The sequence below is a fragment of the Neltuma alba genome, unplaced genomic scaffold, assembly GCF_004799145.2.
Source record: "Neltuma alba isolate B1F8T4 unplaced genomic scaffold, ASM479914v2 tig00006985_pilon, whole genome shotgun sequence".
In the NCBI taxonomy this organism is placed as follows: domain Eukaryota; kingdom Viridiplantae; phylum Streptophyta; class Magnoliopsida; order Fabales; family Fabaceae; genus Neltuma; species Neltuma alba.
In genome coordinates, this window is record NW_021634643.1 from 33,436 (window position 1) to 59,061 (window position 25,626).

The 25,626-nt window shown below is 35.5% G+C and overlaps 5 protein-coding genes across 6 annotated transcripts; all 5 read right to left on the bottom strand.

Annotated features, from left to right (window-relative positions):
• Positions 1–6,026: 6,026 nt before the first annotated feature.
• Positions 6,027–10,421, bottom strand: LOC114751556 (uncharacterized). The gene is made up of 6 exons (XM_028940212.1): positions 10,182–10,421; positions 8,961–9,924; positions 8,685–8,872; positions 7,232–7,268; positions 6,857–6,924; positions 6,027–6,754 (listed from the first exon to the last, which is right to left on the bottom strand). The coding sequence occupies exons 1-6, from the start codon at positions 10,277–10,279 to the stop codon at positions 6,343–6,345; spliced, it is 1,767 nt and encodes a 588-aa protein (XP_028796045.1). The 5' UTR covers positions 10,280–10,421; the 3' UTR covers positions 6,027–6,342.
• Positions 10,422–12,450: 2,029 nt separating this feature from the next.
• LOC114751555 (anthocyanidin reductase ((2S)-flavan-3-ol-forming)) lies at positions 12,451–14,775 on the bottom strand. Of its 2 annotated transcripts, XM_028940210.1 has the most exons (7): positions 14,713–14,775; positions 14,453–14,598; positions 13,939–14,105; positions 13,639–13,839; positions 13,225–13,384; positions 12,867–13,080; positions 12,451–12,743 (listed from the first exon to the last, which is right to left on the bottom strand). In XM_028940210.1, exons 2-7 carry the CDS (start codon positions 14,574–14,576, stop codon positions 12,593–12,595), a joined length of 1,017 nt encoding a protein of 338 aa, XP_028796043.1. In that variant the 5' UTR covers positions 14,577–14,598; positions 14,713–14,775; the 3' UTR covers positions 12,451–12,592. The 2 variants fall into 2 exon arrangements, with proteins under 2 accessions (XP_028796043.1, XP_028796044.1); XM_028940211.1 differs by lacking the exon at positions 14,713–14,775 and having other exon boundaries at positions 12,451–12,737; positions 14,453–14,702.
• Positions 14,776–16,004: 1,229 nt separating this feature from the next.
• LOC114751559 (uncharacterized) lies at positions 16,005–17,722 on the bottom strand. Its single transcript, XM_028940214.1, has 2 exons — positions 17,209–17,722; positions 16,005–16,660 (listed from the first exon to the last, which is right to left on the bottom strand). The coding sequence occupies exons 1-2, from the start codon at positions 17,720–17,722 to the stop codon at positions 16,005–16,007; spliced, it is 1,170 nt and encodes a 389-aa protein (XP_028796047.1).
• Positions 17,723–19,410: 1,688 nt separating this feature from the next.
• Positions 19,411–22,304, bottom strand: LOC114751558 (protein HEAT-STRESS-ASSOCIATED 32-like). The gene is made up of 5 exons (XM_028940213.1): positions 21,966–22,304; positions 21,344–21,535; positions 21,045–21,255; positions 19,847–20,070; positions 19,411–19,750 (listed from the first exon to the last, which is right to left on the bottom strand). The coding sequence occupies exons 1-5, from the start codon at positions 22,086–22,088 to the stop codon at positions 19,640–19,642; spliced, it is 861 nt and encodes a 286-aa protein (XP_028796046.1). The 5' UTR covers positions 22,089–22,304; the 3' UTR covers positions 19,411–19,639.
• Positions 22,305–22,956: 652 nt separating this feature from the next.
• Positions 22,957–24,136, bottom strand: LOC114751560 (oxygen-evolving enhancer protein 3, chloroplastic-like). Its single transcript, XM_028940215.1, has 3 exons — positions 23,804–24,136; positions 23,372–23,667; positions 22,957–23,252 (listed from the first exon to the last, which is right to left on the bottom strand). The coding sequence occupies exons 1-3, from the start codon at positions 24,111–24,113 to the stop codon at positions 23,154–23,156; spliced, it is 705 nt and encodes a 234-aa protein (XP_028796048.1). The 5' UTR covers positions 24,114–24,136; the 3' UTR covers positions 22,957–23,153.
• Between the last annotated feature and the right edge of the window lie 1,490 nt (positions 24,137–25,626).

Consider the following 25,626-nt stretch of genomic DNA (forward strand, 5'->3'; position numbering starts at 1 on the left):
TTTGTCATAAAAACTACAATCTTGTTATTAATTAAGAATATTAACAATTAGAAATTATTGAACGACATGACTGTGACAAATTAAAGATAGTATATGCATAAATTAATAATTCTTCTAATACCTACATAAATGATAAATAACATAAAAAGATTTTTTTTTTGCCTTTATTTCTGAAGTGCCGAACAAATTCAAGGGTGTTAAGTCTCTTTGATACAACAGCAGCGGCCCGGCAATAAGCGACTCCGCCAGCAGCTCATGAGTGTCGACTGTATTTTGGGACCCTCCATTATATTTATATAAAATTTAAGTCCATTAAAATAATACTCTTCTGGTCCTTAATATAGGACTAAATTATTGAATTCATTTTAGTCATAACTATAAAAACTATTTATCATATTTATCAATTTTTCCTAAATTACCTCTATGAATACTCCTTCAACTATAATCAAGTAAAAGAGAGAAAAGATATTAAAGAAGATGATTATGGTGTTTTAGAAAAAACATGTCATATTTTTTATAATTAACTAACTTACCTAACTTTTTTAATATAATCAAATTAATTAAATAGGTCTTATATTAAGGATCGAAGGAGTATATAAAATATATGGTTCAAGACGTTCTTCTAGGACACTATCGAGTTATGCTGATTTGATTTGAGTTAATACCCCAGCAGTGAGAAATTTTATGCCTCTCTGTAGGAGGGGAATGTTTGCAATATACTATCTCTATATAAAATATAAAATCTAATTAGAGATTAAATTTAGTCCTAAATATAAAATCTGAATTTGTTTTATTTCTCATTTTCCCCCAAAACATCTCTAGTATTGTGATGAGTTTTCACACAATTGATGAAGAGGATGATTCCAATCATTTAATGTACACGATTGAAGATAATAATTTAAGAAAACTAACGTAACAAATAACTAATTTAACTAATTTTCTTAATATTTCTAAATTAATTATCTAGTTTAATAACTTTTAAGAGTTGGTATAATAGTGGTTTAAGTCCATTACTTTCTAACTGAAAGGGATAATAACTCAAGTTAATGATACTCCTCCGGTCCTTAATATAGAACCCAATTCTTGAGTTGGTTTTGGTCCTAAATATAAGACCCATTTCTCATATTTATCAACTTTCTCTAAATTACCCTTGTAGATACTCTCTCAACCATAATCAAGTAGAAGAGGGAGATGGGGTATTAAGGAAGATGCTTATGGTGTTTTAGGAAAAATGTGTCACTTTTCTTAGAATTAACTAACTTACCTAACTTTCTTAATCTAATCAAATTAGTTAAATAGATCTTATATAAAGGATCGGAGGAGTAATTAAACTCTAACATTAAGTGTGCAGTACTGCTTCTGATCCTTAAATATTTAAGGATTATGTGACCTTACGTACGTTTTGCAGGATGGACTTATTTAATCTTAGGGATGTCATATTCTATTGTGTCTTGGTGGCGAAATAACTCTTTTTAAGATTTCTCAAAATATAACCTCAATGCTCTCCAACCATGAACCTAACATTACCCTTTACGGGTCGAAAACTAAGACTAGTTGTCTGATGTTTCTTAAATTCGTGGGGTACCGTCTGTGCACTTACGTTCTTAGCAGGGATATATTAGCTCTCATTCTGTATGGGTTAGTTAAACATTTAATTTAATTATAAATATAAAATCTTAATCTATTTTGTTTTTTATATTTGTCTATTTTTTTTATTATGTATATTTGTCTATTTTCTTATAATAGTTAGTTACATATATTAAAAGTTTCATTAAATAATAATTCTAGTTAATATACACATAATTAATAAGAGTATTTTAAAAAAATAATATTCATTTATTATAAATAATGAATTAAACTAATTTTTTTAATCTATTTAAATTAGTTAATTAATTTTTATATTGAAAATAAGTAATAAAAAGTTATAACTTATCTCGAATTTCGTTCAAGTGTGCGTGTGTGTGTGTGAGAGATGTTTTACTTTTTGAGGAGGACATATGCCAGCTGTTGTATCTGGAAAAATGTAGAAGGTGTAGGCGAATGGAAATTGAAAGCCACCGAAGAAAACACAGCATGAACTTCGAAAGCTGTATCTCATACGCTGTGCTCCCTCGGATGCTTATGGGAAAATCATTATAAAAAAAACGCTGAAATAAAAAAAATTGTAAATAGGGACTGATGGTAATATTAGTATGAGTTTTGATAACAATAGTATGGGTTTTGATAACAATTTTTATAAATAGATCCTTATGTGTAATTTTGTTTTTTTTATTTATTTCGAGGGTCCTTTTTTTGTGATTTTCCCAATATTTATTGCTTTGGCTTCTAAGAAGGCGCGTGTATGGTTTATTCCTTGTGTTTATCATATTTGGTAAGATTTTTAAAAGTCATGCTATTAATGTTAACAAGGAGGTTACGGTTTAACGATTGATTAGGTTGAATTTATAATATAATAATTAAATAAAAATAATATTATATTCTTGTATAATGATATAAATATAAGTTTTTTTTTGTCTTAAATATAAGACCTAGTTTTTGATGTAATAATAAGAAAGGAGCATTAAAAAGAATAAAATAATGTTAAAATTAAAAAGCTCAAAAAACAATGTAAGAGTTTATCCCTAAATTTGAGTTGCCCGAATGTCAAATCTGAAGTTATCTTGCTTCATTGTTCCCCCCAAAAAAAAAGAAAAGAAAAGTTATCTTTCTTCCCCACGTCGTCATCTTTCTTTGTTTTTTTTTTTTGAAAAAAATAATTGAAAAAATTAAAATTAATACTTTAAATTTTTATAATAATTTTTATCTCTAAAATAATCACAATATTATAATATAAATAATTTTTATTGTCTTCGAAAATAATATTACAATTGTAAATCCCCCAAGGCATTAAAAAAGACGGAGATCTTATTACCTTAATATTTTCTCAAATATGGTTGTATCTAGTTTTTTTTTTCCCTTTATTTTGCCCAAAAATTAAGTTTGTTATTTTTTTCTCAAAGTATTCTGGTTTAATTAATAAGTATTCATTTTCTCAAGTCTAAAGCCTGCTTCTTTGTTGGGACATTTGGGTCTCCAGATGTTACAAACTGTTTGGTAATGCCGAATCATTGGCCCCTCAGAAGACACATGATAGCTTTTTTCGAGCTTGCCCAGAGCAGGGCCTTCTAGGAGAAGACAGGAACTACAGAATCATCAACGGCAAGAGGGGCACTTCACGTTGGTAGTGGATTAGTCAGTGCTGCGGAATGGAAATAATGGGCGTGGCGGTTACATATGTGACTATCAAGGCATATGAATCGTTGGGTTTAGTAGCAAACTGATGAACGTAGCCCGAACCATTGCTAAACTTTTGGCCATTCTAAATGGTTTACATATATGCTGGTCTAGGGGTGTGGAAAATGTTAATATATTGACTGATTCTATTGAGGCGGTGAACCTAATTCCGAGGGGTTGTGACTCTCTTCAACTTTTTATAGATATCATTGAGGAGACTAGATTACTTATTCATAGGAGTTGGTATGTGCAGATAAATCATGGGATGATGACCTCTTACCTCCAGTTTTTTCTTCTCTCAATTAGGAGTGAACAAAACCGAACCATAACCGAAAACCAAATCGAACATAATTCAATTTTGGTTTTCAATTACATATTTAGTTTTTATTTTTTTAACAATTCGATTTTGGTGTTCGGTTCGGTTAGTAAAAAAAATTTCGGTTATAACCGAAAAACCAAAATAAATATATTATATATTTATATTTAATAAATATTATTATAATAAATATATATGTGGGTTTATGTGAACTCTTTAAATATATTTATATTCAATAAATATAGTTATAATAAATATTATTATAATAAATCACATTGAATGATGAAATATTTATTAATTAATGGTTATAATTGTGTTTTATTATTATTATTTTTAATTTAAAATCACTTTTCATATTTATATATTTTGGTTAATCAGTTAACTGAACCGAAATATTTCGATTAATTTGGTTTCAGTTAGTTTGGTTAATCAGTTTTGATTCGGTATTTGAAATTTACTCTATTCGATTATTTGGTTATTTCAATTATTACCGATAACTGAACTGAATGCTCACCCTTACTCTTGATTTTCTCTCCTCCTATTTTATTTCCTTCCAACTTTTCTTTCCATCCAAGCAGAACATAAGAGTGAAAATGGCATTTAAAGGAGAAGAAGAGAAAAAAGAAAATCGAAGGATGCACGTCCTTTTTTTTTCCCCTTTGTTTTTTTGGCCAGAGATGTGCTTCCCAAATTAGAAATGAGAAGCGGCATGATCTATGCATTCTATAACTTAATTTGATAACTATCAATAAACCAAACCGGGATTCATATAAAATAAAGTCTATATTAAATCTTATGAGTTAAGTTTATACTACCTCCGGTCCTTAATATAAGACTCTGTTTGACTTTTATTTTGGTCCTAAATATAAGACCCCAATCCACTTTGTCTTTTATATTTATATTTTTTTTTTCCAAAATAGTCTTTCTAACAATGATAGTTCTAGTCAATACACTTGATTAGTAAGGATATTTTAGGAAATACAATACCTATTTAGGACAAATAACTAACTTAACTTACCTCCTTAATTTCCTCAAATTAAAACTAGCTCTTATAATTAAGACTAGAGGTAGTATTTTGTTAAGCACACGTATTCTTCTATTTGAGATAATCCCACTAAATATAGATACTTAGCAAGAATTTAAATCTTAATTCGTTATATTGTTAGAGACTAGCCTATTTTGTGCAATGCGTGGATAAAATGCCCAAAATTGATACAAATATATTGATATATAAATTAAAAAAAGGTTAAAAATTGTAATATTTTAATTCGGGTACTTAGGAGTTCAAAATTTCAGAGGAGAAAGTGGTGCCTATTTTGATGTTTTACAAATATAATTAAATGACTAAAATGCCTTTGTATCATTTTTTTTAAAAAAAAAGCTATCAAATTTGTTATTACCAGTACATTTATTGTAATTAGTTGTTTAAGATGTGTTATTGCTAGTTTTCAATTTATCAATAAATAACTTGTTATTGCCAATACATTTCTTTCCATTTACTGTTCAACACATGTCTTTACCAATTTACAACTTATTAATAAATTTTATGATATAAGGGCATTTTTATCATTTAATTATATTTATCACTTTCTCATATGGGATTTTGAATTTTTGGGTTCCTAAATTAGAATATAGCAATTTTTAACTTCTTTTTATGTTATTTTTTCTTAATTTATTAGGTAAAAAAATATACAATATTATTTTCACATCTTCCAACTTCCATCCGCCATCCATTTGAAGGGGGAAAAAAATTTAGTCAATGACTCGGACTTGACACGATTCCAAACCAAACGCAAGGTGTGGGTGATGGTTGTCAGTATGTGTTTATTCTCACCGGAAATTACACAGAGCTAATTAAAAATCAGATAAAACTATAAAAACTTGATTAAAAAAAATTAAAGAAAATCTATTAAAATCAAGTGAAATTATAGAATCCTAATTAAAAAACTACAGAAATCTAATTTAAAATCAGTTAGAATATATAAGACTTCCAATCTAATTTTCCCTTGTAAATATTGATGCGTTGACAAAACTCACTGAAGGGACCTGATCCGAGAGAGATAGGTCTTGAGGCCCAGAACAACAGTTTAGGAACTCCTTGGGTTTAGTCATGTGTGTCCATGAGATTCAACTAAATATCTAAGCTAAATTATCTCCCTCAATTTTGAGCGAGAGGACTTCATTTTTATTTTGTAGTTTCCTGAAGCCGGACAGCTCAAGATACTGTGGGTTCTCAACAAAAAGAAAGAAGAAGCTAAATTATATGTTTTAATTCTATACAAGTTCAACAACTGCTTTTGCCTGTGGGAGCAAGAGCAGAACATTAATAAAGTAGCAAGACGATGATTAAATGCGAAATCTATACAAATGATGTTGTAAGGGTGCGGAGTAATGACAGGGCTAGTTGGTTTGGGAGAAGAGTAAGGGTAATTACAGTGAACAGTGACGGCTTGGGGATGTGCGAAGATTTGGAACTTTAGTTGGAACATGAGTAAAGCCAGAGCTGAGAATTGTTTATCTCGGCAGATCAGAACTTGGGTAGCTGCCATGCTTTGCAGGCAGAGTTGTGGGAGAAGATAGCTGAAAGGAGACAAAAGCTGGGGGGAATAAGCCACAACCACTCCGTTAGGTGCTTTCAATAGCAGCCCATATTCAATTTTCCTCTTCAGGTAACGAGCAGGAAATAACCCACAACCACTCCATTAAGTGCTCCAGAAGCCACAACTTGCATGTACAAGTACCAAATGAAATATCTAATCATTGGAAGAAGGCTTGGGGGCTGGACCAACAAGGCGTGAAAATGGCTGCTGTGCACGCCCAGTATCCCCCCTGTGACCTGGTAATCTATCATTCACTTTTGGATCTGACGTGGATCGAGAGAAAGCTTGAACAAGTTCGACCGCTGAAGCAGCTTTAACACACTGTAGATCAACAGCATCGGAAGATTTTTTCTGCTCAGCTGGCTTTTGCCACATCTCAGGTGAAGGTTTCCTGTCAGACGCTGTCATGCTTATCCGATTATCACCGTGCCAATTCCTCCTCTGCTTTCTCTCATCATCAACCCACCGATCGCTCCTTTCAGGTTTTCTTGCATACGGTTGATGAGCATCCTCAGTCTTTTCTAAATAATGGGTCTGCACTGAACGATCAGAAAGCTTCTTGGCCCTATCACATTCAACCCCATTCACGGCAGACATTTGTAAGAATTGTATCTACTTTGACCAAGTAGAGATAATGGAAAACACACGAACAAGACAGGTCATTTACCTATTTTTCTCTTCAACTTCACAATAGTTGTTGATTGCAGCATCATCAACCCCGCGCTCCTTTAAAACCTGAGCAAAGGTTCAGCAACATTATCCAACCACAAACACAAAGCCAAGCCAAGAAGGGGAGAAAGCAGTGCAGATTGCTGTGGCTGAAAGCATATCGCACAAGTTAAAGGCACATAACTGATTTGGAGGGCAAAAACAAAAAAAACAAAAAAAAAGTTCCACCTGAATGAATTTTTGGGGGGGGGGGGGAAGCATTTTGAAGAGATGAGTAATTTATGCATATAAGACTACAGTTTCTGTGACCTGTATGAATATAATAAAAATAAACTTTAAAACGGGCATTCAGGACATGAAGAAGATAACTCACCAGTTCTCGAGGACGAGCACCACCAAATAAAGCATTCCTGAATCATTTGCATTGTCCGTTCGTTATTAGGCATGAAGCACTGGAATGTTTAATTAACCAAATTTGCAGAAAATAGTACATGCTACATGCCACTATGTGCGTAAGTGTGAAATAGGTAGCACAACAAATAAAGAAAAAAATTAATGAAAGCATTAGATAACTACCAAGACATTACAAAGTTCAACCATAATGATTTCTTCGTATGCATATGATTTTGAACAAGAAAAACACAAGCACAAGCCTTTCCGGTGGAGAATTGTAGACTTGTGTACCCACCCAGAAAATGGACTTAAGCTAGGCGCAGAAAAGTTTAGAATTTAATTAAGTTTATTTTATGTTCTAGTTACCTATTTTAAAAGTTAGATTTTCTTTAATTTATATTGAATTATACTTCAGCTTATCTTATCTTATTTAGATTCAGATTGGTTTAAAATCATCATCATCATCATCATCTTATTATTTGTATCTAGGGCTTGATAAATAGCTCTAGGACTTTCTCATTTGTTACACATTTTTGCTAATCAAATAAAGTTAACATTATTCTGCGGTGCAGATATAATGGTACAGGATGGAATAGAAGGTGACAAATATGGAGCGCAGAATGCTAAAATACCACACTGCAAGGTAAGTCGGTTTTATTTGATAAGTAAAATTCATGCCCACTCACTACAGTTCCAACCTTTGAATCCTCTGTCAAGGAGCCATTGAACCCTAAGTTCATCTGCTAAATTAAAAAATCTCTAACATGGCAACTGGGGTGAACCAGCTTATATGGATATTATACATTCTAGCTACCATACGAACGTAGAAGAAACACATCAATGGTTCAACAATGTACTCCACATTTCTATTTTCATGGTCAAAACAGATGTCTCATAGTCATGCAAAACAAACCATAAAAACCTCCATTTCTCATTTTAAGCATGCAAAATGTATCAACAATGTGGTTGAAAAATTATATTGGAGCATAAAACATTACTAAAACGAGGCAGAACTATGTCTACCCACAAATCAACATAAAATTGCGCACACTTGTACACGCTTGCATATCTCAATTCAAAATTATCAAAGAACAAACACACACACACAAATCATGCCCCATCCTTTTGCCATAATGCGAGTTCTCTCTTGGTTAAAATGTGACACATCATGGTCCCTAAACAAGCAAGAAATGGGACCCGGAACTAATAATCAGAAAACAGAATCAAACAAATGATCTTTTTTTTTTTTGGTTTAATTTTCATAAAACTTTAAACAATACGCAAAGTAAAAAGGGAAAAAAGACATGTTCTTCACATCCAAAGGTTGCTCCGCACAGATAAATGCTGAAAACGTGGTTCCTAAATCACATGCACGTGTACACGCACTCACTTACAGGTGAAAATTTTACCGCTCATTTTCTCAAGTAACAAACCTGTCTGATCTAGTGTTTCCTTCCAATTTTTCAAGGGATTGTGACCAAAGTTTCACATTCAGCTTTGGCCGCTGTCTTTCCTCCTCTCTGCTCTCAGTTCTAGCTGAGTCAGGATTCACAATATTGGCATGATCATGTGGCTTATTAACAGTTTCAACATGGCTAGAATCACTGCCTTGGCGATGTAACTGCCATGAAGATAATAACAGAATCCATAAAATCAATATGAAGTTGCATTTCATTTGAAGTAGTCTTATAAGTTGAAGGTGTGGATACCTGTACATTATTATCAGCAACAGAAGGTTCTGAATCCAGTGGCTTTGTCCTACGTGATGAATTCAATTGGGGCCGCTCTCTTGGTTCAGATGCCAATGAATGTTGCAACTCAGGCCCACTTAGTTTGGCGTCATTTAGAACTGGTTGTGCCCCGTTAGTGTGGTGATGCCTTGATCGCACTTCTGAATATTTTGAAATCTCACATCTTTCGTGCTCCAGTAACTCATTTCTACATCTTTCAGCTTGCCTTGCCTTCATCACATCAGAATATCTCTTCTCATCCACCGTGTCTATCCTATTGTGGGTGCTATTTCCATTGACACTGAGTGATCTGCTCTCTACTTCAGAGGATTTACTAATCTCAAAATTCATCTGACAGTGAACTTTCTCTGATTGCCATCTACCGGAAGACACCTTGTCGATGGCGCTTGCATGAGCCAACTTAGAAAAAGCATTAGAACCGGACCAAGCAGATTGATCTGACTTAACAAGACTGGCCACATCCTTCCTCATTGTCCATACGTTTGGGGAAGCAAAATTGATTCCCTCCGCCCTACTACCTTTTAAATTCTGAGAATCCATCCCCACACGACTTACTTCAGTCAGCGTGGCTGAGTACGAATTTCTTTTCCCAACATGATACTGAGACCCGGAAGCCGCCTTCGGACCTAATGAATTCCCTCCAAGTCCGGACGCAGACTTCAACTCAACGCGGGACGGCGGGCCCCAAATACCTTCACCATTAATTGTTCCACGGGGAGCTGAAGTGCCGTCTAGCGGCTTACGCTCGTCCTCATCAAAATTAGTACCAACTGGACCAGTTTGCGTGAGAAATGGGGTCTTGTCATCGAAATGCCAAGATAGTGAGGAGTTGTTCGGCAAGGAACGATGATCGGACCGATCAATGGGATTACCCCGCGACGAAGGTCTCTCATAGCCAGAACGATCTGAAGTTTTGACGGTTCTGTGTCAAATTTGGCAAAATGTTACCCGCGTTTTCATATACAGATCCGTGAATCTTGAAAAAAAATAGTTGATGGGTCCAAATGTGAAGATAAAACACAAATAATTGGATATATAGATCTAGTTTATCTTAAACTCAGAACCCAACCGTATTTCAGAACCATAGCATACAGTGAAATATTCATAAAAGTAGAAGAAGCGACCAAAATAGTGAGATTAAATGAGAAAAAGGGAAACAGCAATAAAGAGGAGACATACAGGCCGGGAGCAGAAGGAAGAGGAAGATCAGGAGGAATAGAACCGCCATGGAAGTCCTTGAGTGTCATTGTATGGCCGTTGCCTTTCTTCTTGGACATTCTTTCTTTCTGCACTCACAGGTTCAGAAACTCCAGAGCTTAATTTGGAATTTTGGATTCCAAGAATCTGTGGAATGATAGAAGGAATGATTCAAGAGAAGAATGAAGAGGAAGCAGGGGAAGATATGACTTTGCTTTTGGCTTTTGGATTTGCCACTTCACACTTCAAACGAGCTATGCCAGTTGACCGGTAATATTAAATTAATAATGTAATTAATTTGCCGGGTTTTGTATTTTATGTTTAACTTAACCGACAACGGAATATAGAGTATTCAAATGATTGGCTCTTGAACATGGAACCATTTTTTTAAAAATTAAAAATCTTTTATCAATAAAATATAATCTAATCACACTTTTTCTTGGGAAAAAATGTATTACGGTATTCCCTTGCATAATAATACTGCTTCCAGTGTTAATATAAGAGCTAGTTAATTAATTTAAATAGATTAAAAAAATTAATTAAATCAGTTTTTGATAATGAATAGGTATTGTTTTTCTTAAAATATTACTCCCTCCGTTCCTTATTATAAGAGACATTTGATGTTTATGGCATGTTCCTATATATAAGAGACACTTAAAAGTGGTCTCTACTTTTTTGTGTTGATTTCCTATTTTACCCATATTTATTGTCTTCAACTCACACTCTCTCTTCTTCCCACTTCTCTTTCTTTTAATAATTTAATTGTTCTCTCTCCTTATTAATGAGGGTATTTTTGGGGAAAAATTATATTTTTTACACATTGATTGTTCTTAACTAATTTTAACTGCTTTTTTGATCAACGTAATTCGGTTATTTGTCTCTTATAATAAGGAACGGAGGGAGTACTGTTTATCATGTATATTAATTAGAACTACCATTTAAGGAAACATTTACTATGTGAAACTACTATAAAGTTTTTTAAAAAAAAGTAAATAAATATGAGAGAGAAAAAAGATTGGGATATTATATTTAGAACTAAATTAAAAGTCAAAATAGTTCTTATATTAAATATACGAGGTAATATAAGAATTAAAGGATTTTATTTAGATAATGATGACATCAACAATTTGTATTCTCATTTTAGAGTTGCCTTTGGATAATTTATTTTTATCTAATTAATTTAATTCTACTTTTCTGAATAATTAATAAAAAAAACTTTGTGGAAAAAATATTAATGCACTGAACAATCCAGCGGACATCTTATGAGAAAAAAGACCAGGTTCCTATAAAAAGACAAGGAGGGAATACCTTTTTATATGGAAGTGCATATTGATCCTAGCCTTTTTTTGACCTTTATCCTAGCCTTTTCACACCCAAGACAGGAGAATCATTCGCTTCATGAAATTTTGCCACCTCAACAGATTTTGAAGCCTAGTGGGGTCATTTGTTGCGTTGATGCTGGGATACAACAGCGGAGAAATCCTTTTTTTTTTTTTTTCTTTCTCCCTTTTGTTGGAAAAGACTAGTAAAAATCATGCTCCTTAAAACAAAACTCATTTTATAATATAAATGTTACCACAAAATAGATTTTACATTCAATGATACTCTTCTGATTTAAAATGTAAGATTTGTTTTGTAGTATAGATTCATTTTATAACATAAATTACACTACAAAATAGATTTTATATTTAAGAAACAGTAGTATAATAATAAGTGATGTAATTATGAACAACAGGACACCATTAACAGCAGAACGCCAGTGAAAAATCTGAACTCTGAAATGTTCTGGGCTTTCCTTTTCTTGGTGTGCTTGATGTTCTGAAGGGAAAAGTCTCTCGTAAGTTGCGAGTGGGAAAATATTTTGATAGAATTGTTTGTTACCATCTGTTATGATTTGTAATCCAAATATCAGCTTCTTTTTATTGACATGTTCTTGTATATGAAATTACTTTCTAAATGGAAAATAAAATGCCTAATTTATCTTAAATTATTCGATGTTTTGATGCCAGTGTTTTTTTCCCGAAATCACGAGGACTCAAACAATTCAAAAACAGTGTAAAGATATTGTGTGTAGGCCTAAGAGAAAAGATATTGAGTTTAGGCCTAAACTGTTATATCCCATCTTGTATTGAAATGCTGTTAGGAGGAGACGAGTCACGGGCACAGGACGGAACACCCTTACTATCATCTTTGCCATGTGAGTAATCTCTCTCCTTTTAACAAATCACAAAGTGCAATTGAGGACTTGACGAGGTGGAAGAGTAGCATCCCATTATATAAAAATACTAGTTCAGTTCAGTATACATCGTAGTGAACAGCCGGTCCAGATTATTACCATCATTACATTATTATAACTAGTGGAGCTTCTGCTAGAGCTTTGAACCTCTACTAATTCAAATTTTAAGGGCTCCTTTACACTTGAAGTACTCCACAGTCTCGTCGTAGATCTGTTCTAACCCAAACTGATAACTGAACCCTTCTTTGATAAGCTTCTCTGAAGAGATCACCAACTTGGCCTTCGGGGGGAAGTCATCAAATCTGCAGTTATAACATGATACATCATTACTTAAGAATGCTAGCATTTTTTCCTTTGGCTTTTGTATGAGATCCCAAAGGCAAGAATCTTAGGATAAAGTGTCATTTACAGTATTTGGATCAGAAGCTTACTGGGTTGGGATTTTGTACTGAGGATATCGTTTGTTAAGGAACTTTGCAAGCTCAGGAACACTTGTATTGTGAGCACAACAAATGTATCGACCAGAAGCTGATTCTTTCTCGGCCAAAAATATGTGTGCTCGGCAAACATCCTTCACATGAGTGAGAGATATTGAACCTGACAACAGCTGCATGCCTTTCAAAGCATTTATGAGGAAATCATTGCCTGCAATGCAATTTAACACCAATCACTACATAAATTAAGCATAATGCTTAACAGATTTGGATCCTCTTATTTGACATTCTGGTATTTGAGAAGACGAAATTGACATAGAACAATTAACCTGATGATGGGTGTGGCAGTTTATACCTGTAATTAGGGACATGGTCAGACCAAGACTGCCTGGGATTTCTGGAGTCAGAGAAGCACCGCCGATCGTCGTAGGTACCACAGTGATGAGATCTATATGATTTTCTTCGGCAAATTTCCATGCAGCCTTCTCTGCTAGTGCTTTGGACACAGGATATCCCTGTGTTTGCATAAAATTATGTGTTGAATGATTTGGCTATAAAATCCAAACTACATGTTCTTGATAAGAATCACCTATCCAAAGTTCTCAGTTAAGCTTCACGATACAAGACACGAAGATTGACTACAGAAACGTAACATGTAAACATATTGAAAGTAGTTTCCACAGATGTGTGCATATCATTTTAGGATTGATAAGGGCCATCTATCTATTGTAAACCAGATATACACAAAGATTTTTCATTGGACTATTACCCAAGTAGGTGGTTTTGCAGTGCTCAAAAAATCAACGTCAGTCCAATTGTTTTCGTCCATAACTAGACCAGTCCCTTCTAATGCATTTACTGAGACAGCGGCTGCTGAAGATGTCAAGATCACTCGTTTAACTGCTTTTGCTCGTGCACATGCTCTCAAGACATTCAATACGCCTTGGGTTGCTGGTTTGATCATGTCATTCTGTACAGAGTTTAGCAGAATAATGCTTGCATTAAATAAAAGACGCACAAATAAACATACAGAGATTTAAAGTATGATTTTCAGTTTTGTATTATATACCTCAGGATCTTCAGAAGCAAAGTTCACAGGAGTAGCAACATGGAAGACGAGTTCACAGCCAGCTATAGGGGCATCAAATTTGTCTTCTTCCGTCAGATCTGCTCCAAATATGTTCAATTCTCCCAATTTTTGCAGTTCTACGAGATGGGATATTTTTTTGCGATCATCTGCTCAAAACATTGGAGTTGGGACTTCAGTTCATGACAAAATCTGAATTAATACTCCAATGTCAAAAGCCTAATCACTGGTAGTTTTTTTCAAGACAAAACGAAAAACACAACCACAAATATGAACTCATCTTCTCATTGCGTCAATAATGCAAGCATGGTTTTGGTGATCAGACATGCACTTGGAAAACAGAATAATTTTAAATCCAGTCAAAAACTCAAGCGAACCAATTGAAATTCAAAACCAAATCAACTCTGAAAACGGAGTCAAACTGAAGATTGCTGCTACAATCAACTGATCAGAGTTATTACATTTAGGGCAAAAAGCAAGGAAAGACAAAAGGAACCTGGATTTCGAGCAGTTGTATTAACAGCATATCCCTTGAGGAGCAACTGCTTAACGAGCTCAGAAGCGACGAACCCAGTTCCTCCCACAACGCAAGCCTTCTTGTTCTTCCCGATTTGATCCATTTCGCTCGGTTACTCTCTGCGACTGATGACGAAACGATCGAGTTAAATACTAATATGGCGTTTCATACGATTCATAACTGTAGAATTAATATGGCGTTGGTTGAATTGAGTAAATTCAGAGCTAGAATGTAAGCACCTGATCAACTGTGGCGCCACCAACTCCCTCCAAAGATCAAAAGCCTTTTCATTTTTTTATTTGTTGAATGCTTAATTGATCATATAAAAACAGAGTTAACTAATTGTAAATTTTAGCAAGGACTAAACATATGGTTGGCCAAACAAAGAAATAAAGAACGAAAGGAATGAATAAGCAACTCCACCAACCGCAAACGGTCCCCCTGTACTTAAATGAGATCCCAATGGAGCCCATTGGCAACAAATAGGAGAGACGGCTCCAACGTGAGAAAACGACTAACGCCCGGCTGATTTGGCATGCGTATTGCCGGGGGGAAAAAAAAAAGAATTATTTTGTTCTTTTATTATTTGCCTGAATTTCTGATTTATTCTTCATAATTTTTTTGAAACAAGTTGCCCTTATAATGTTGAGCTGTGTCAATGTTTATTCTTACATTGTATAAATGTTAAAATTATATGTATTAACTTTAAAACGTCTGATAACTGAAAAGTATAAGGATGATTTGAAAATAACAAATAAAAAAGAAGAAGCAAGAATTGACATTTAAATCTCAAAAGTTCAATTTAATTAAGGTAAAGTAGCGTCTACCACGCTGATGTCATTTTTTAGATGTATCCAGTATCCAGTATTCTAATATTTTTTATGATGTATCAAGCACCCTAATCGCGTTACTGTCTTGGCGCATCTAGCACCTTTTTATGTTTTTTTTTTTTGCTAAAGTATAGGTATCCTCCTATTAGAAGTAATCTCATTCGAGACACTGTCGGGCACTAAATGTGGGCACCTCTCCCAGCAGGGATTCAAACCTTAATTCACCACGTTGTGGGAGACTAGTCCCTTTTACTAGACTCAACCCCTGTTAGTTTCTTTATGTTATTTTTTAGTTACATCTAACACTTCAATCTTATTTATGGTTTTAGATGTCAGATGCGATATAAATAAGATTAGGATATTGGATGCACTATAAATAAAATTAGAATACTGGATGTACCTAAGAAATAACATCAGCGCTAGGTTGCAAATATTGAATTAGTCAATTACAAGTTGATGAGTTCAAATTGCAACTATTTAAAATTGACATGTGAGACTTAGATAATTGACTTACAAATAAGAATCTCGTATATTTATAACTCATTTTGTAAGAAAAATTTTTGGGGCCTAAAAATTAGTATTAAATTTATTTTCTGGGATATAGGTATCATCATTCTTCCTGGAATCAAAATAAAAGTTAATGTAAAATATAGGTAGCAAATAATTAGGTTTTCCGAAATTTTATCTCAAGTACTCAACATTCAGGGTTTGTATATTACCACAAAACAAGGAAGTATAGCTCTAGGATCCAACACATAAAGCTCTTCAACCTCTAAGTCACCATTCCTCTTGTCTGCCAAAGAATCAAACCCAGAATTCTCCTCTACAATTTCTTCCACAGAACTATACAAAACCCTACCAGCTATTACTCTGCACACCATAACCGACTTCCTCTGAGATGATCCCATATCAGATTCATCAGAATCAAGTGACCCTATGGATTGAAAGGCCTTATCACAGGTTGAATTGGTGAGGACCCCAAATGAACCACGAAACTCTTTGGTGGTGAAGGAGCCATGTCTCAGAATCTGACACACACAACAATGTTCTGAAGTGCACAAACCAGAAGAAGAAGAAGAGCCATTATCGGTACCCAGTGAACATATGAGGGTTGTGCCATGAAACCTTAGAAGCTCATTGCCATCAACAAGGCAACGAGGTTGCTTCTTGTGTGACTTTTCAGCATCGTTCTTTATCATTTCCCTGTATTCATCAAACCTAGCGAACGTTCTTGGGCTGTTCTGAACCTTGAGCACAGATTCAATCTGCCCTGACTTGGTCTCGGAATTAGTACAGTTTGTTCTACATATTGTTTCTATTATCTGCCTTGTTGAATCTTCTTCATCAAGTTTAATCACTGCAAAAAGAATAGGTACATTTTGAAGTCATAGTACAGTAGATTCCTGCAGGAATCAAATTCGGGCCATCATACTAAAACTTTTGTCAGTGGGGTAATTACTAATTATCCATTTCTTCCACTACTAAACAATACCTTGGTGGTTAAAAATATTAGGTTTTTGCGTAAAGAATGCCCTAAAATGACTTTTACTAAGTAAAGACAATAATGAATTTTGCTTTTGTGAGATTCATGTGTCAAAAATAGAGCCAGTTATTCTCTCTTTATATTTGTCTTCACTTAAAAGTCATCCGAAATTTGTGTGCGTTAAATCATATCTTATTTTTCGCGAATCACCAAGTGCAGCAGAAGACTTTGGATCAACATTGGAGGACATGAAAACCGATAACTTCCTACTGCAGAATCTAAAATGGAATAACGTGTGATAGGCCAAGTTTACATGAGAAGAATTCCACAGGGTCAATGAAAAATCTCAATTGTCTCAAGAAAGCAGAAACGCCTCAAACTCAGAAGATGATAATTCGAGCAGGAAAAAGATTGGTCAATACCTGAATGCTGGGAGACATGGTGTGCTTCAACAGCATCAACAAATTTTAGTTTCTCCCCACACTTGAGACAAACCAGATTATTATTATTATTATTAGAATCTGTCTGCATCGAAACCCTTGAGTTTGAGGAGGATATGTTACATTCATTGCAATCAACATGATGGGTCTTCTTTGAAGGTGTAATTGTTGGACTTGCTGATTCATGAGGGCCTCTCGCTCCTTTACTTGAAGGACTTCGACAACATCGACAAATCCGAAATCCATTGAGGGACATGTCAAGGACAACCTTATGGGTTATAGGGTTAAGGATGTCACTGCTCCTTAAGGATTTGATTAGGCTGCCACTGTTTGGTTTCTCACAAAGCATATTGCTTGTTCTTTGGAAACAATCCATTGAATTTGAATTCTTCTGAGGAATTCTTTTTGGGATGGTCGCTTCTGGTTCATGAACTTCTGATGGGCTTGGTTTGCAGTGAATTGATCTCTTCAGAGAAAGCCAGAAATTGTCCCGCATCTTCTACTTCTCCTCCTCCTCCTTTCTCAGCTTTACTTTTGCTCTCAAAAGTTCAATGAATATTCTAAAAGCTTTGAGAGATGAAATATGCGTAATATCTCCAGTTTCAAAGGAAAGCGAACGATCAAGGAAAGACATTGCCTCTCAATTACACAGTTCTTTTATTTGCACGTTATTTCCATCTATAGCAAGATAGTCTTTTGACCAGCCATGGAATTTCCAAAATCTAAGCTATTCAATGACTTGAGAATGCCTATTTATCATTGTTGGGTTCGTTTTCGAGCAGCGTCGGAGAGTTGTACCTTTTGAGATTGATTTTGGCATCTGATATTTGAAAATCGTATTCTTCTTATTCTTTGACATTGACCGAAGAGAAAATTACATGAATCAAACGGAAGCTCGGATGGTGACAATCTCACACAATAAACATAAAAAATAATGAAATAAAAAAGTTTTTTTCCGGGAAAAAAAATGTTATCACAGCTCTGAATTTTAACTAAATAACTTGTTTCGAGCATTTGCCATCTGTGCACGGGCTACATTGAATAATGTTTATTTCTCTGGGCCAGAGGTAATTGGACAAGCTTGAAATTACGCCTTCTCTCCTGAATTATTTATGAAACACGAGTGGTACTGGCCCCTTTGAGTGGGAGTAGATCTTCTCAGAAGCTATTTTCTCCTTGTCTCTCAGAATCTTAACATCCTAGCCATCCAATCCATTAGAGCACTCACTTGGAGACACAAAGCCTTAGAAGTCGAAACTCGAATAGGAACCGTCCGATCCTGGCTGCCTATATTTCATGCCTTTAAAACAATAAACCTTCGACGTTCTGCTAGCTGAACTTGGCGAGAAAGCTTCACGCAAGGCAATCTGGTTCATCTTCATATCATATAAAAATGCAATATGAAGACCCGAACTGATCTTTACAAGTGATTGAGCCATCTCTTGCTAGCATGATAGAAACTCAAGACCATAAGAAATCTGAAGACGACAAAGCCAACGAGGGATATAAACATCAGTTGATGTTTTTCCAAGGGAGAATGGGAGATGGGGAAAAAAAAAAAAAGGCTTCATTATAGTTTTAGTATTACTAAGTTGTTAATAATAGTAAAGAAGTTCCCTTTCTTTTTGTTTAACAGCTCATAACAAGAGATATGCTTCTCGACTGTGTAAGCGAGAGGGAATACAACATTTTAGTTTCAAGCTGCCATATATATATATATATATATATATACATATATATATAATGCGTTATAGTTCCAACAAAACTTTTCGTCACATTAAAATTCGACTGGTGCAGCAAGAAAGCCTCAGTGGCTAATGAACGTAGCTCCTTATTTGCGTCGCAGATGGGTTGAAACTTCGATGACAGACTGGCAGAAGGCGTTCGCGATCGAAGGTGGTAGGGATTTGGCAGGACATGGAATTGAATGGATGGTCAGGATATAACCAGACGGACGGTTTAGATACAATGTTAAAAGCCTTATGACGTGTCTCCCTATGGGTGCTTGGATGGATTGGACGGGTAGGATTCAAGGCTTCCGAGAGACGCGGAGAAACCGGCCGCTGAGAGGATCCGAACGGGCTTTGAGTGGCATAACACTGATTTTATAATATAAATTTATTAATTATTTTATTTGTTAAATACGCCCCTTCATGATAATTGATAACCGCATTCTAAATTGTCTTTAGTTTCAACCCCACCGCATTACTCATTTATTTACAAATACCACACAATCAAGCATTTTGGAAAATGAAAACGAAAAGATAAAGGAATATACTTTGTTTTGCAGGAGCACAGCACACACAGTTTAGCACAACATGCCACCTAAGAGACATCACTATTACAGCACGAGTTACATAAACCAAACCAACAAGTCACACAAGGCCCAACATCCATATACCACCCAATCACCTCAGAACAGGAAATATGATGACCCAAGAACAGATGAATGATTCCTACCCAAGTTGCGTCCTCGGAGGCATTCCACATCCATCACATGGGAGTGATCCACAAAGAGATTTACCTGAAGATCAGAGGGATGATATTAGCAAAGCTGAAGCTGATATAATCTGTTTCTTAAGTGAAAACGAGAAAGTATGATAAACCACTCAGCATTTACGTTGGGACCATAGCGCTTGATAAACCACTCAGATGTTCTCTGATTTGATGCTTCAAACATAATTTTCTCAATACCAAGCCGCCCTATGACCTTTGCAATGATGTCCGCGCGCATAGAATCAGCATGTTTGCAGATATCATCAGCATCGATCATTATCATGTCTGCTCCTGCTTCTAAACATCTCTCTGCCCTTCTGATCAAGAGATCCACATCTTCTACAAATTCTGCGATTTTAAACACAAAGCAATGCCAATGGAGTTGGTCCTACCGCTTTGCTTCTTTTGTTATAATAGATTTAAGATCAATGAAAAAAGTACAATCACCTTGTTGATACGACATCAAATATTTCCCATCGAAAGTCAAGTTTTCGCCTCTTAAGTTTCAATAAATTATGAGCACTGCCCCACCTAGCGTTTAATTAGAGTTTGTTAACCACCAGCTAAGACTGCAGAAATCGGTAGTCCCTGTGAGGGCACATTTGTGTGAATGTAGAATCTGAATCGAGTTTTAATAAGTTCTATTTACTTCTAGGTGAGATTGGATTCCTTTTCCTGGCCTTGTCCTCTTTAGTACTACAGATATTCCAAGCCTGACCTATCTGGAAGAAAAGAGGTGAAGGCATACTTAATAAGCCATTCATCCATCTTTATTCATTCATCTGATTATCCAGTTTATCTAAATTCATATCAAAAGCATCAACAAATTATGAACTTAGATATTTTAATTAATTCTTCTAAATTGCAGAACTTGATCTCTTAAAATCGAGGGACATATTTCCATGATTAGTGAAACTTATTACTGCACACCTGAAAATTGCATTATTAGAATAACGTGCCTAAAACTATGAACATGCTTATCAATAAGACGTCCCATATCAAGGAGATGATACTTTTACTTATTCTGCAATCATGGCATATTGCCTCTATGATATTTTATATCAAAATTCTGAAGACAGGAACTTGTTAGGGTGAGTTTCTTTGGCGTTTGCATGCATTCCTTTGCGTGCAAACACCAAAAGATATTTTTAATAGCTTCCAGATGAACGCACATTAATGAATAGAATAACGCTAATAGAAACATTCTGTTAGAATCCTAAATATGTCTACTCCCGTCATGTAAGAGAGATAGATAGAACACACGCATACCACCCATTTGTGCGCACACGGACATAAAAAGAGAATAAAAAGTTGCTTCATACCAGATGATCGAGGTGCTGGGGGAACATAAGCCCCAAAAGCCCTATCGCCACCTTTGGGAATATCAGACTTGTTGAACTTCACTTCAAAATGGGGCTTAGCTTTCAGACCATCACCTTTAACCATGCGAACAAATCTCAAAAATGTTTCTTCAGGAACTCCTAAAGAGCCAACATTTAGTTCAATTGTATCAAAACCCAATTGCTTGCATTCCTATAATAAATAAGAAACCACGTCAATCACTGATTTATAAATCAGAAAAGAAAATTCATTACAGAATAATTATGCAATCAGCTCAGACCTCAATATATTCCTTAAAAGCTGATGGACCTTTCCCAACCATATGTTCAGCCCAATTGCCTGTACTAACATAAACATCATGCTGATGGGCCATGTCAATCATTTCTTTAATAACGGTCTTTGGGATCAGGCTGTGAGAACCTCCAGAAAACTTCAATCCATCAACAAATTCTCCCATAGACTCAAAAATATCCTGTGAAACAGAATATTTTCATTGCTCCAAAATTAGGACAAAAGAGTGCCAATGAACCCGGTGCAAAAATTAATGAGAATTATAATCCACTATAGATATGTAGTGAGTTACGGAATACAGTTCACACCCTATATTTTGACATTAGCCAATAGGTTTGCAATGGTTATGCCTCCAGCATGTTCAACGTCAGGAACAATGAAAATAAAATAAAAAGGCAGGAAAAAGCTTCCTGTCTATCTTAAGATAGACAGTACAGGCAGGGGAAAAAAACCTCAGTTCAGCACTTATTTTGAGGTCAAAACAGATACAAGTGCAAAACCTAACAAGCGATATAGCTGCAACAACATTCATTACCTGATGTCCAGAATCAATCCTCGAAAAAGATCTTCGTGATCGTCAAAAAAAAAAAAATCATAACGAAATTATATACCTGAAGAACATTCTGATTTAAAAGCGAATAATGAGGACCTCTCATCTCAGTGACACCGTAGCGACGAGGCTTCTCGGGGCGATCCTCGTTCTCCTCGAAGCTTTTCCATCGGTAAGCTGACATTTCGAAGGACCGCCTGAGCTTCACGAGTTAGTAAAGCAGAGGAAATGTAAGTTGAAAACAAATTCAAATTCGCCTGGAATTGGTTTTCTTTCTTCAGAAGCTAATTTTGTTTCTCGGTGTGGTCATTCTTTTATAATCTACGACTAACACTATATATCCGATCCTTGTTTTCTTTTGAAAAATGGACATGACAAGAAGATTGATTTTAGGAGATAACTAGAGAAGGATGGAGTTCTTTCTAGAGAACGGCTTAAACGTCGTCGTTCTGTCATCGCTTATCACATTCCCCGCGTCCTCCACCTCACCAGCTCAACAACCAACGGTGGTTCCCGCGCCCTACACGTGTCATGCGCTGAGGCCAGAGCCTAGAGCTTTTTTTTTTTTTACCAGCGCCAGAGCCTAGAGCTGGTTGCCTGGTGGTTGCTTCATTTTCATTTTTCAGTAAATTATCGATTTAGTTATATTTTTTTATTAATTTAGGATTTAATTTATGGCCAAAAATTAATTTTTAAAGGTTTTTTAAATGTTGAATTTACAATTTAATTTAATATACATATAAAACTTGTAAGACATCATACTCTTCCCAAGAAACAATAACTATTGCTCATTTAAGGCTTATACGAATGCACAAAATTCAGTTTAATTTTATCTTTGAATATGTAAATAAAAGACAATGGTATTTCACCAAATTATTAATTTATATTAACATTGTTGTCAAGCGGCATTGATGAGACAAATGAAATGACTCCCTTCAATGGGGAGAAGGACCCAAAAAAATAGAAAAACAATGAGTTTATTTTCCTAAATTACATACTAGTATGTTCTTCTCATAATCATCTAATAACTTTTATAATTTTGTAAATAAAAATACAAAAAAATTGCTCAATTTTTTATTTCCTCTTCCCATGTAATTATGTAACAGACGTGTTTGCCATCCTTGCCAAAACTGGTGAGGAAACAAATTTCGTCTCCTTTGATTCTCTTCAATCAAAGTTCATTCAAAAACAACCAACGTGTTACATAAACTGATAAACACAGATTACAAAACAAAAACATTCAATTTCTTCAACCCAGCTTCGAAAGAACATCATTCAGAGTAGACACAGTATCCGCATAATACTTCTCCGCTTGTGGTGTGCTTTTAATTTTTGCAGCATGATCCAACTGCACAAACATGTCACACAACAAAATCAGCCGCTTAATTCACTAATTACATATGATTAACCATTAAGCAGACATATGAACATATCAAAATCGTCACTGGCGATAGAGATATGACTTACATTGCTGATGTCCTGAAAGAGTTTGGAACTGAGTTCCTTGAGGGATTTCTTCTGGTCCTTAGGCTTAGCAGATATGACGGTGTTAAGATCATAACGAAGATACTCTGCTTTCAGCCGCAAATCATTCTGCACGTAAGGCCAAGCCTTCTTGTCGATCAGCTCCTTCACGTTTATTATATCCTTCGCTGATTCCTTCACTCTCTGCGCCGCCTCGGTCGGAGATAGAGGTTGCAGGTAGAACCTTTCTTTCAGAGGTAGCTTAAGGTCCCTTGGCTGATCTGAGTTCAGCGTTCCAGCTGCCATTTTCCATAATTATCACCAATCAAATCAAATTCCACGTATTCTCTTCCTTAATTAATAGAAATTGAAGTCAATTTGAAAATCACAATCGATAGGGTTAGGGTGGGAGGGAAGGGAGCAGCTAAGACTCACGCAATCCACCGGAAGGGGGAGGAGGAGGGCCGACTTTGATGGACTTGGCATCGGCGAGGACGGCTTGAGCGAAAGAGCCGGAGGCCAGGCCGGCGGCGACAAGACCAAGCATTGCCCGGCGGCTGGTTTCGGTGTCGGGCTTAACTTGCTGGGCTCTGAGAGTGAGCCCAGCGGAACGGGACAGGCCCAAACTCAACCTGGAGAAGGCGGGCAGGCTGAGGCGCGTGGAGCCAGAGAGTTGGAGGCTACCTTGAAGTTGAGAGTAACTGCGCAGGCCAGACATAGAAGAAGATGCCATAGCTTGAGCCATTTTCCTCCGATCGATTCTAGAAAAGCGATTTGGAGGGTAAGTGATGGGTTATAATGCGGGAGTGACGGGCAGTCCGGGCAGCTACTTATCTGCCCGTGGCCCACTTTGATAAGTTGTATGTGGTCTCCGCCAATCCGTTGATGCCAAGCTGGATCGTGTTGTGTAGTGATTGTATTGCTCACAGTTTGACGCGTCCACATGAAGTCAAAATCTCCTATTCGGGAAGTGTGGAATAAAAAGAATGAATCATGGAATTCCATGAATGAATAAATAACAAAAATGAAGCAATGAAAGAAATAGAGATAAATACATCATTGAAGATAAATTAAAAATAATGATCCCAAATTGCTATACTGACTAGGTGGGCCTCCAAATATAATGAGCAACACGATGTACAATTTGTAAATAATGAAATTCCTTATATATTTATTTTTAAAAAAAATTGGTTAAAACTTCCTATTTAATAATTGAGCATACGTCATATGTAATTAGCATTCATATTACATAATAATTTGTTAAATAGGAATTTTTAACCCCTTTGCCTTCATCTAATGTAAAATTACAAATTAGCGGGAAAAAACTTTATTTCGATGCATGTTTTAAAATCTAAATCTTTTCTCCTATTACTTGATTATTTTTTTATATACATGTTAAATTTAAAAAAATGCCCATACATGTATGCACGATCTACTATTAGTAAGGAAAAAAACTAGTTAAAGTAAGGAAAAATCTAGTTAATTTAATTTTATAAAATAAATGAAGAATGTGTGTATTAGAATTTGGAAAAGACAATAGAATCCATAACCATGTAGTATTTTTTTGTTTCAATTTTCGTTTTACTGCACTTTTCATTAAACTATTATATCTTACCATCGCCAAAAAGTTTGAGTTATAGATATGCATATATTATTATTATATGGTCTAAATCAATATAAAGGAGAGCGGGTCAAAAAAAAAAAATCAAGGTATAGGAGGACAGTCTACCAGGTGAAGTGACGGGGGTATGTATTGGACCCAAAGATCGAACTTGGTGCTATAAAAGACAGAAAGGTGAAGGAGAGAATTGGTGCAGCGTGTGCGTGTGGCTTTGGTATTTGGCAACAAGGCAATCGCTTTTGGTGGTGGTAATGGAATGATGCTGGCCTATTCCTTCTCTCTCAATATCTCTCGCATCCCTTTCTCCTTATATTCTCATTCTCTCCTTTTACGCTTCTTTTATATCTCATTCTTCTCCCAGTCATCCTAATTCGTTCCTTCATCTTTTTTTCCCTAACACGGACGTTAATCCATCTCTCGCCTCACTCTCCGGGAGCCCTGTTGCCGGGAACTCTGATTTCCGGCACTCCATCGCGCATGGGTTCTCTGGAGAACCCCAATTGGGTATTCGATTACGGTTATTTAGACGACATTCCCGTCCCGGTGGTGACCTTCCTTCCCTTGACCCGCCCAGTTTTGCCTGGCCCTCTGATTCCCTCACTGCTCCTCTCTTGCTGCTGATTTCAGGTTACTCTTT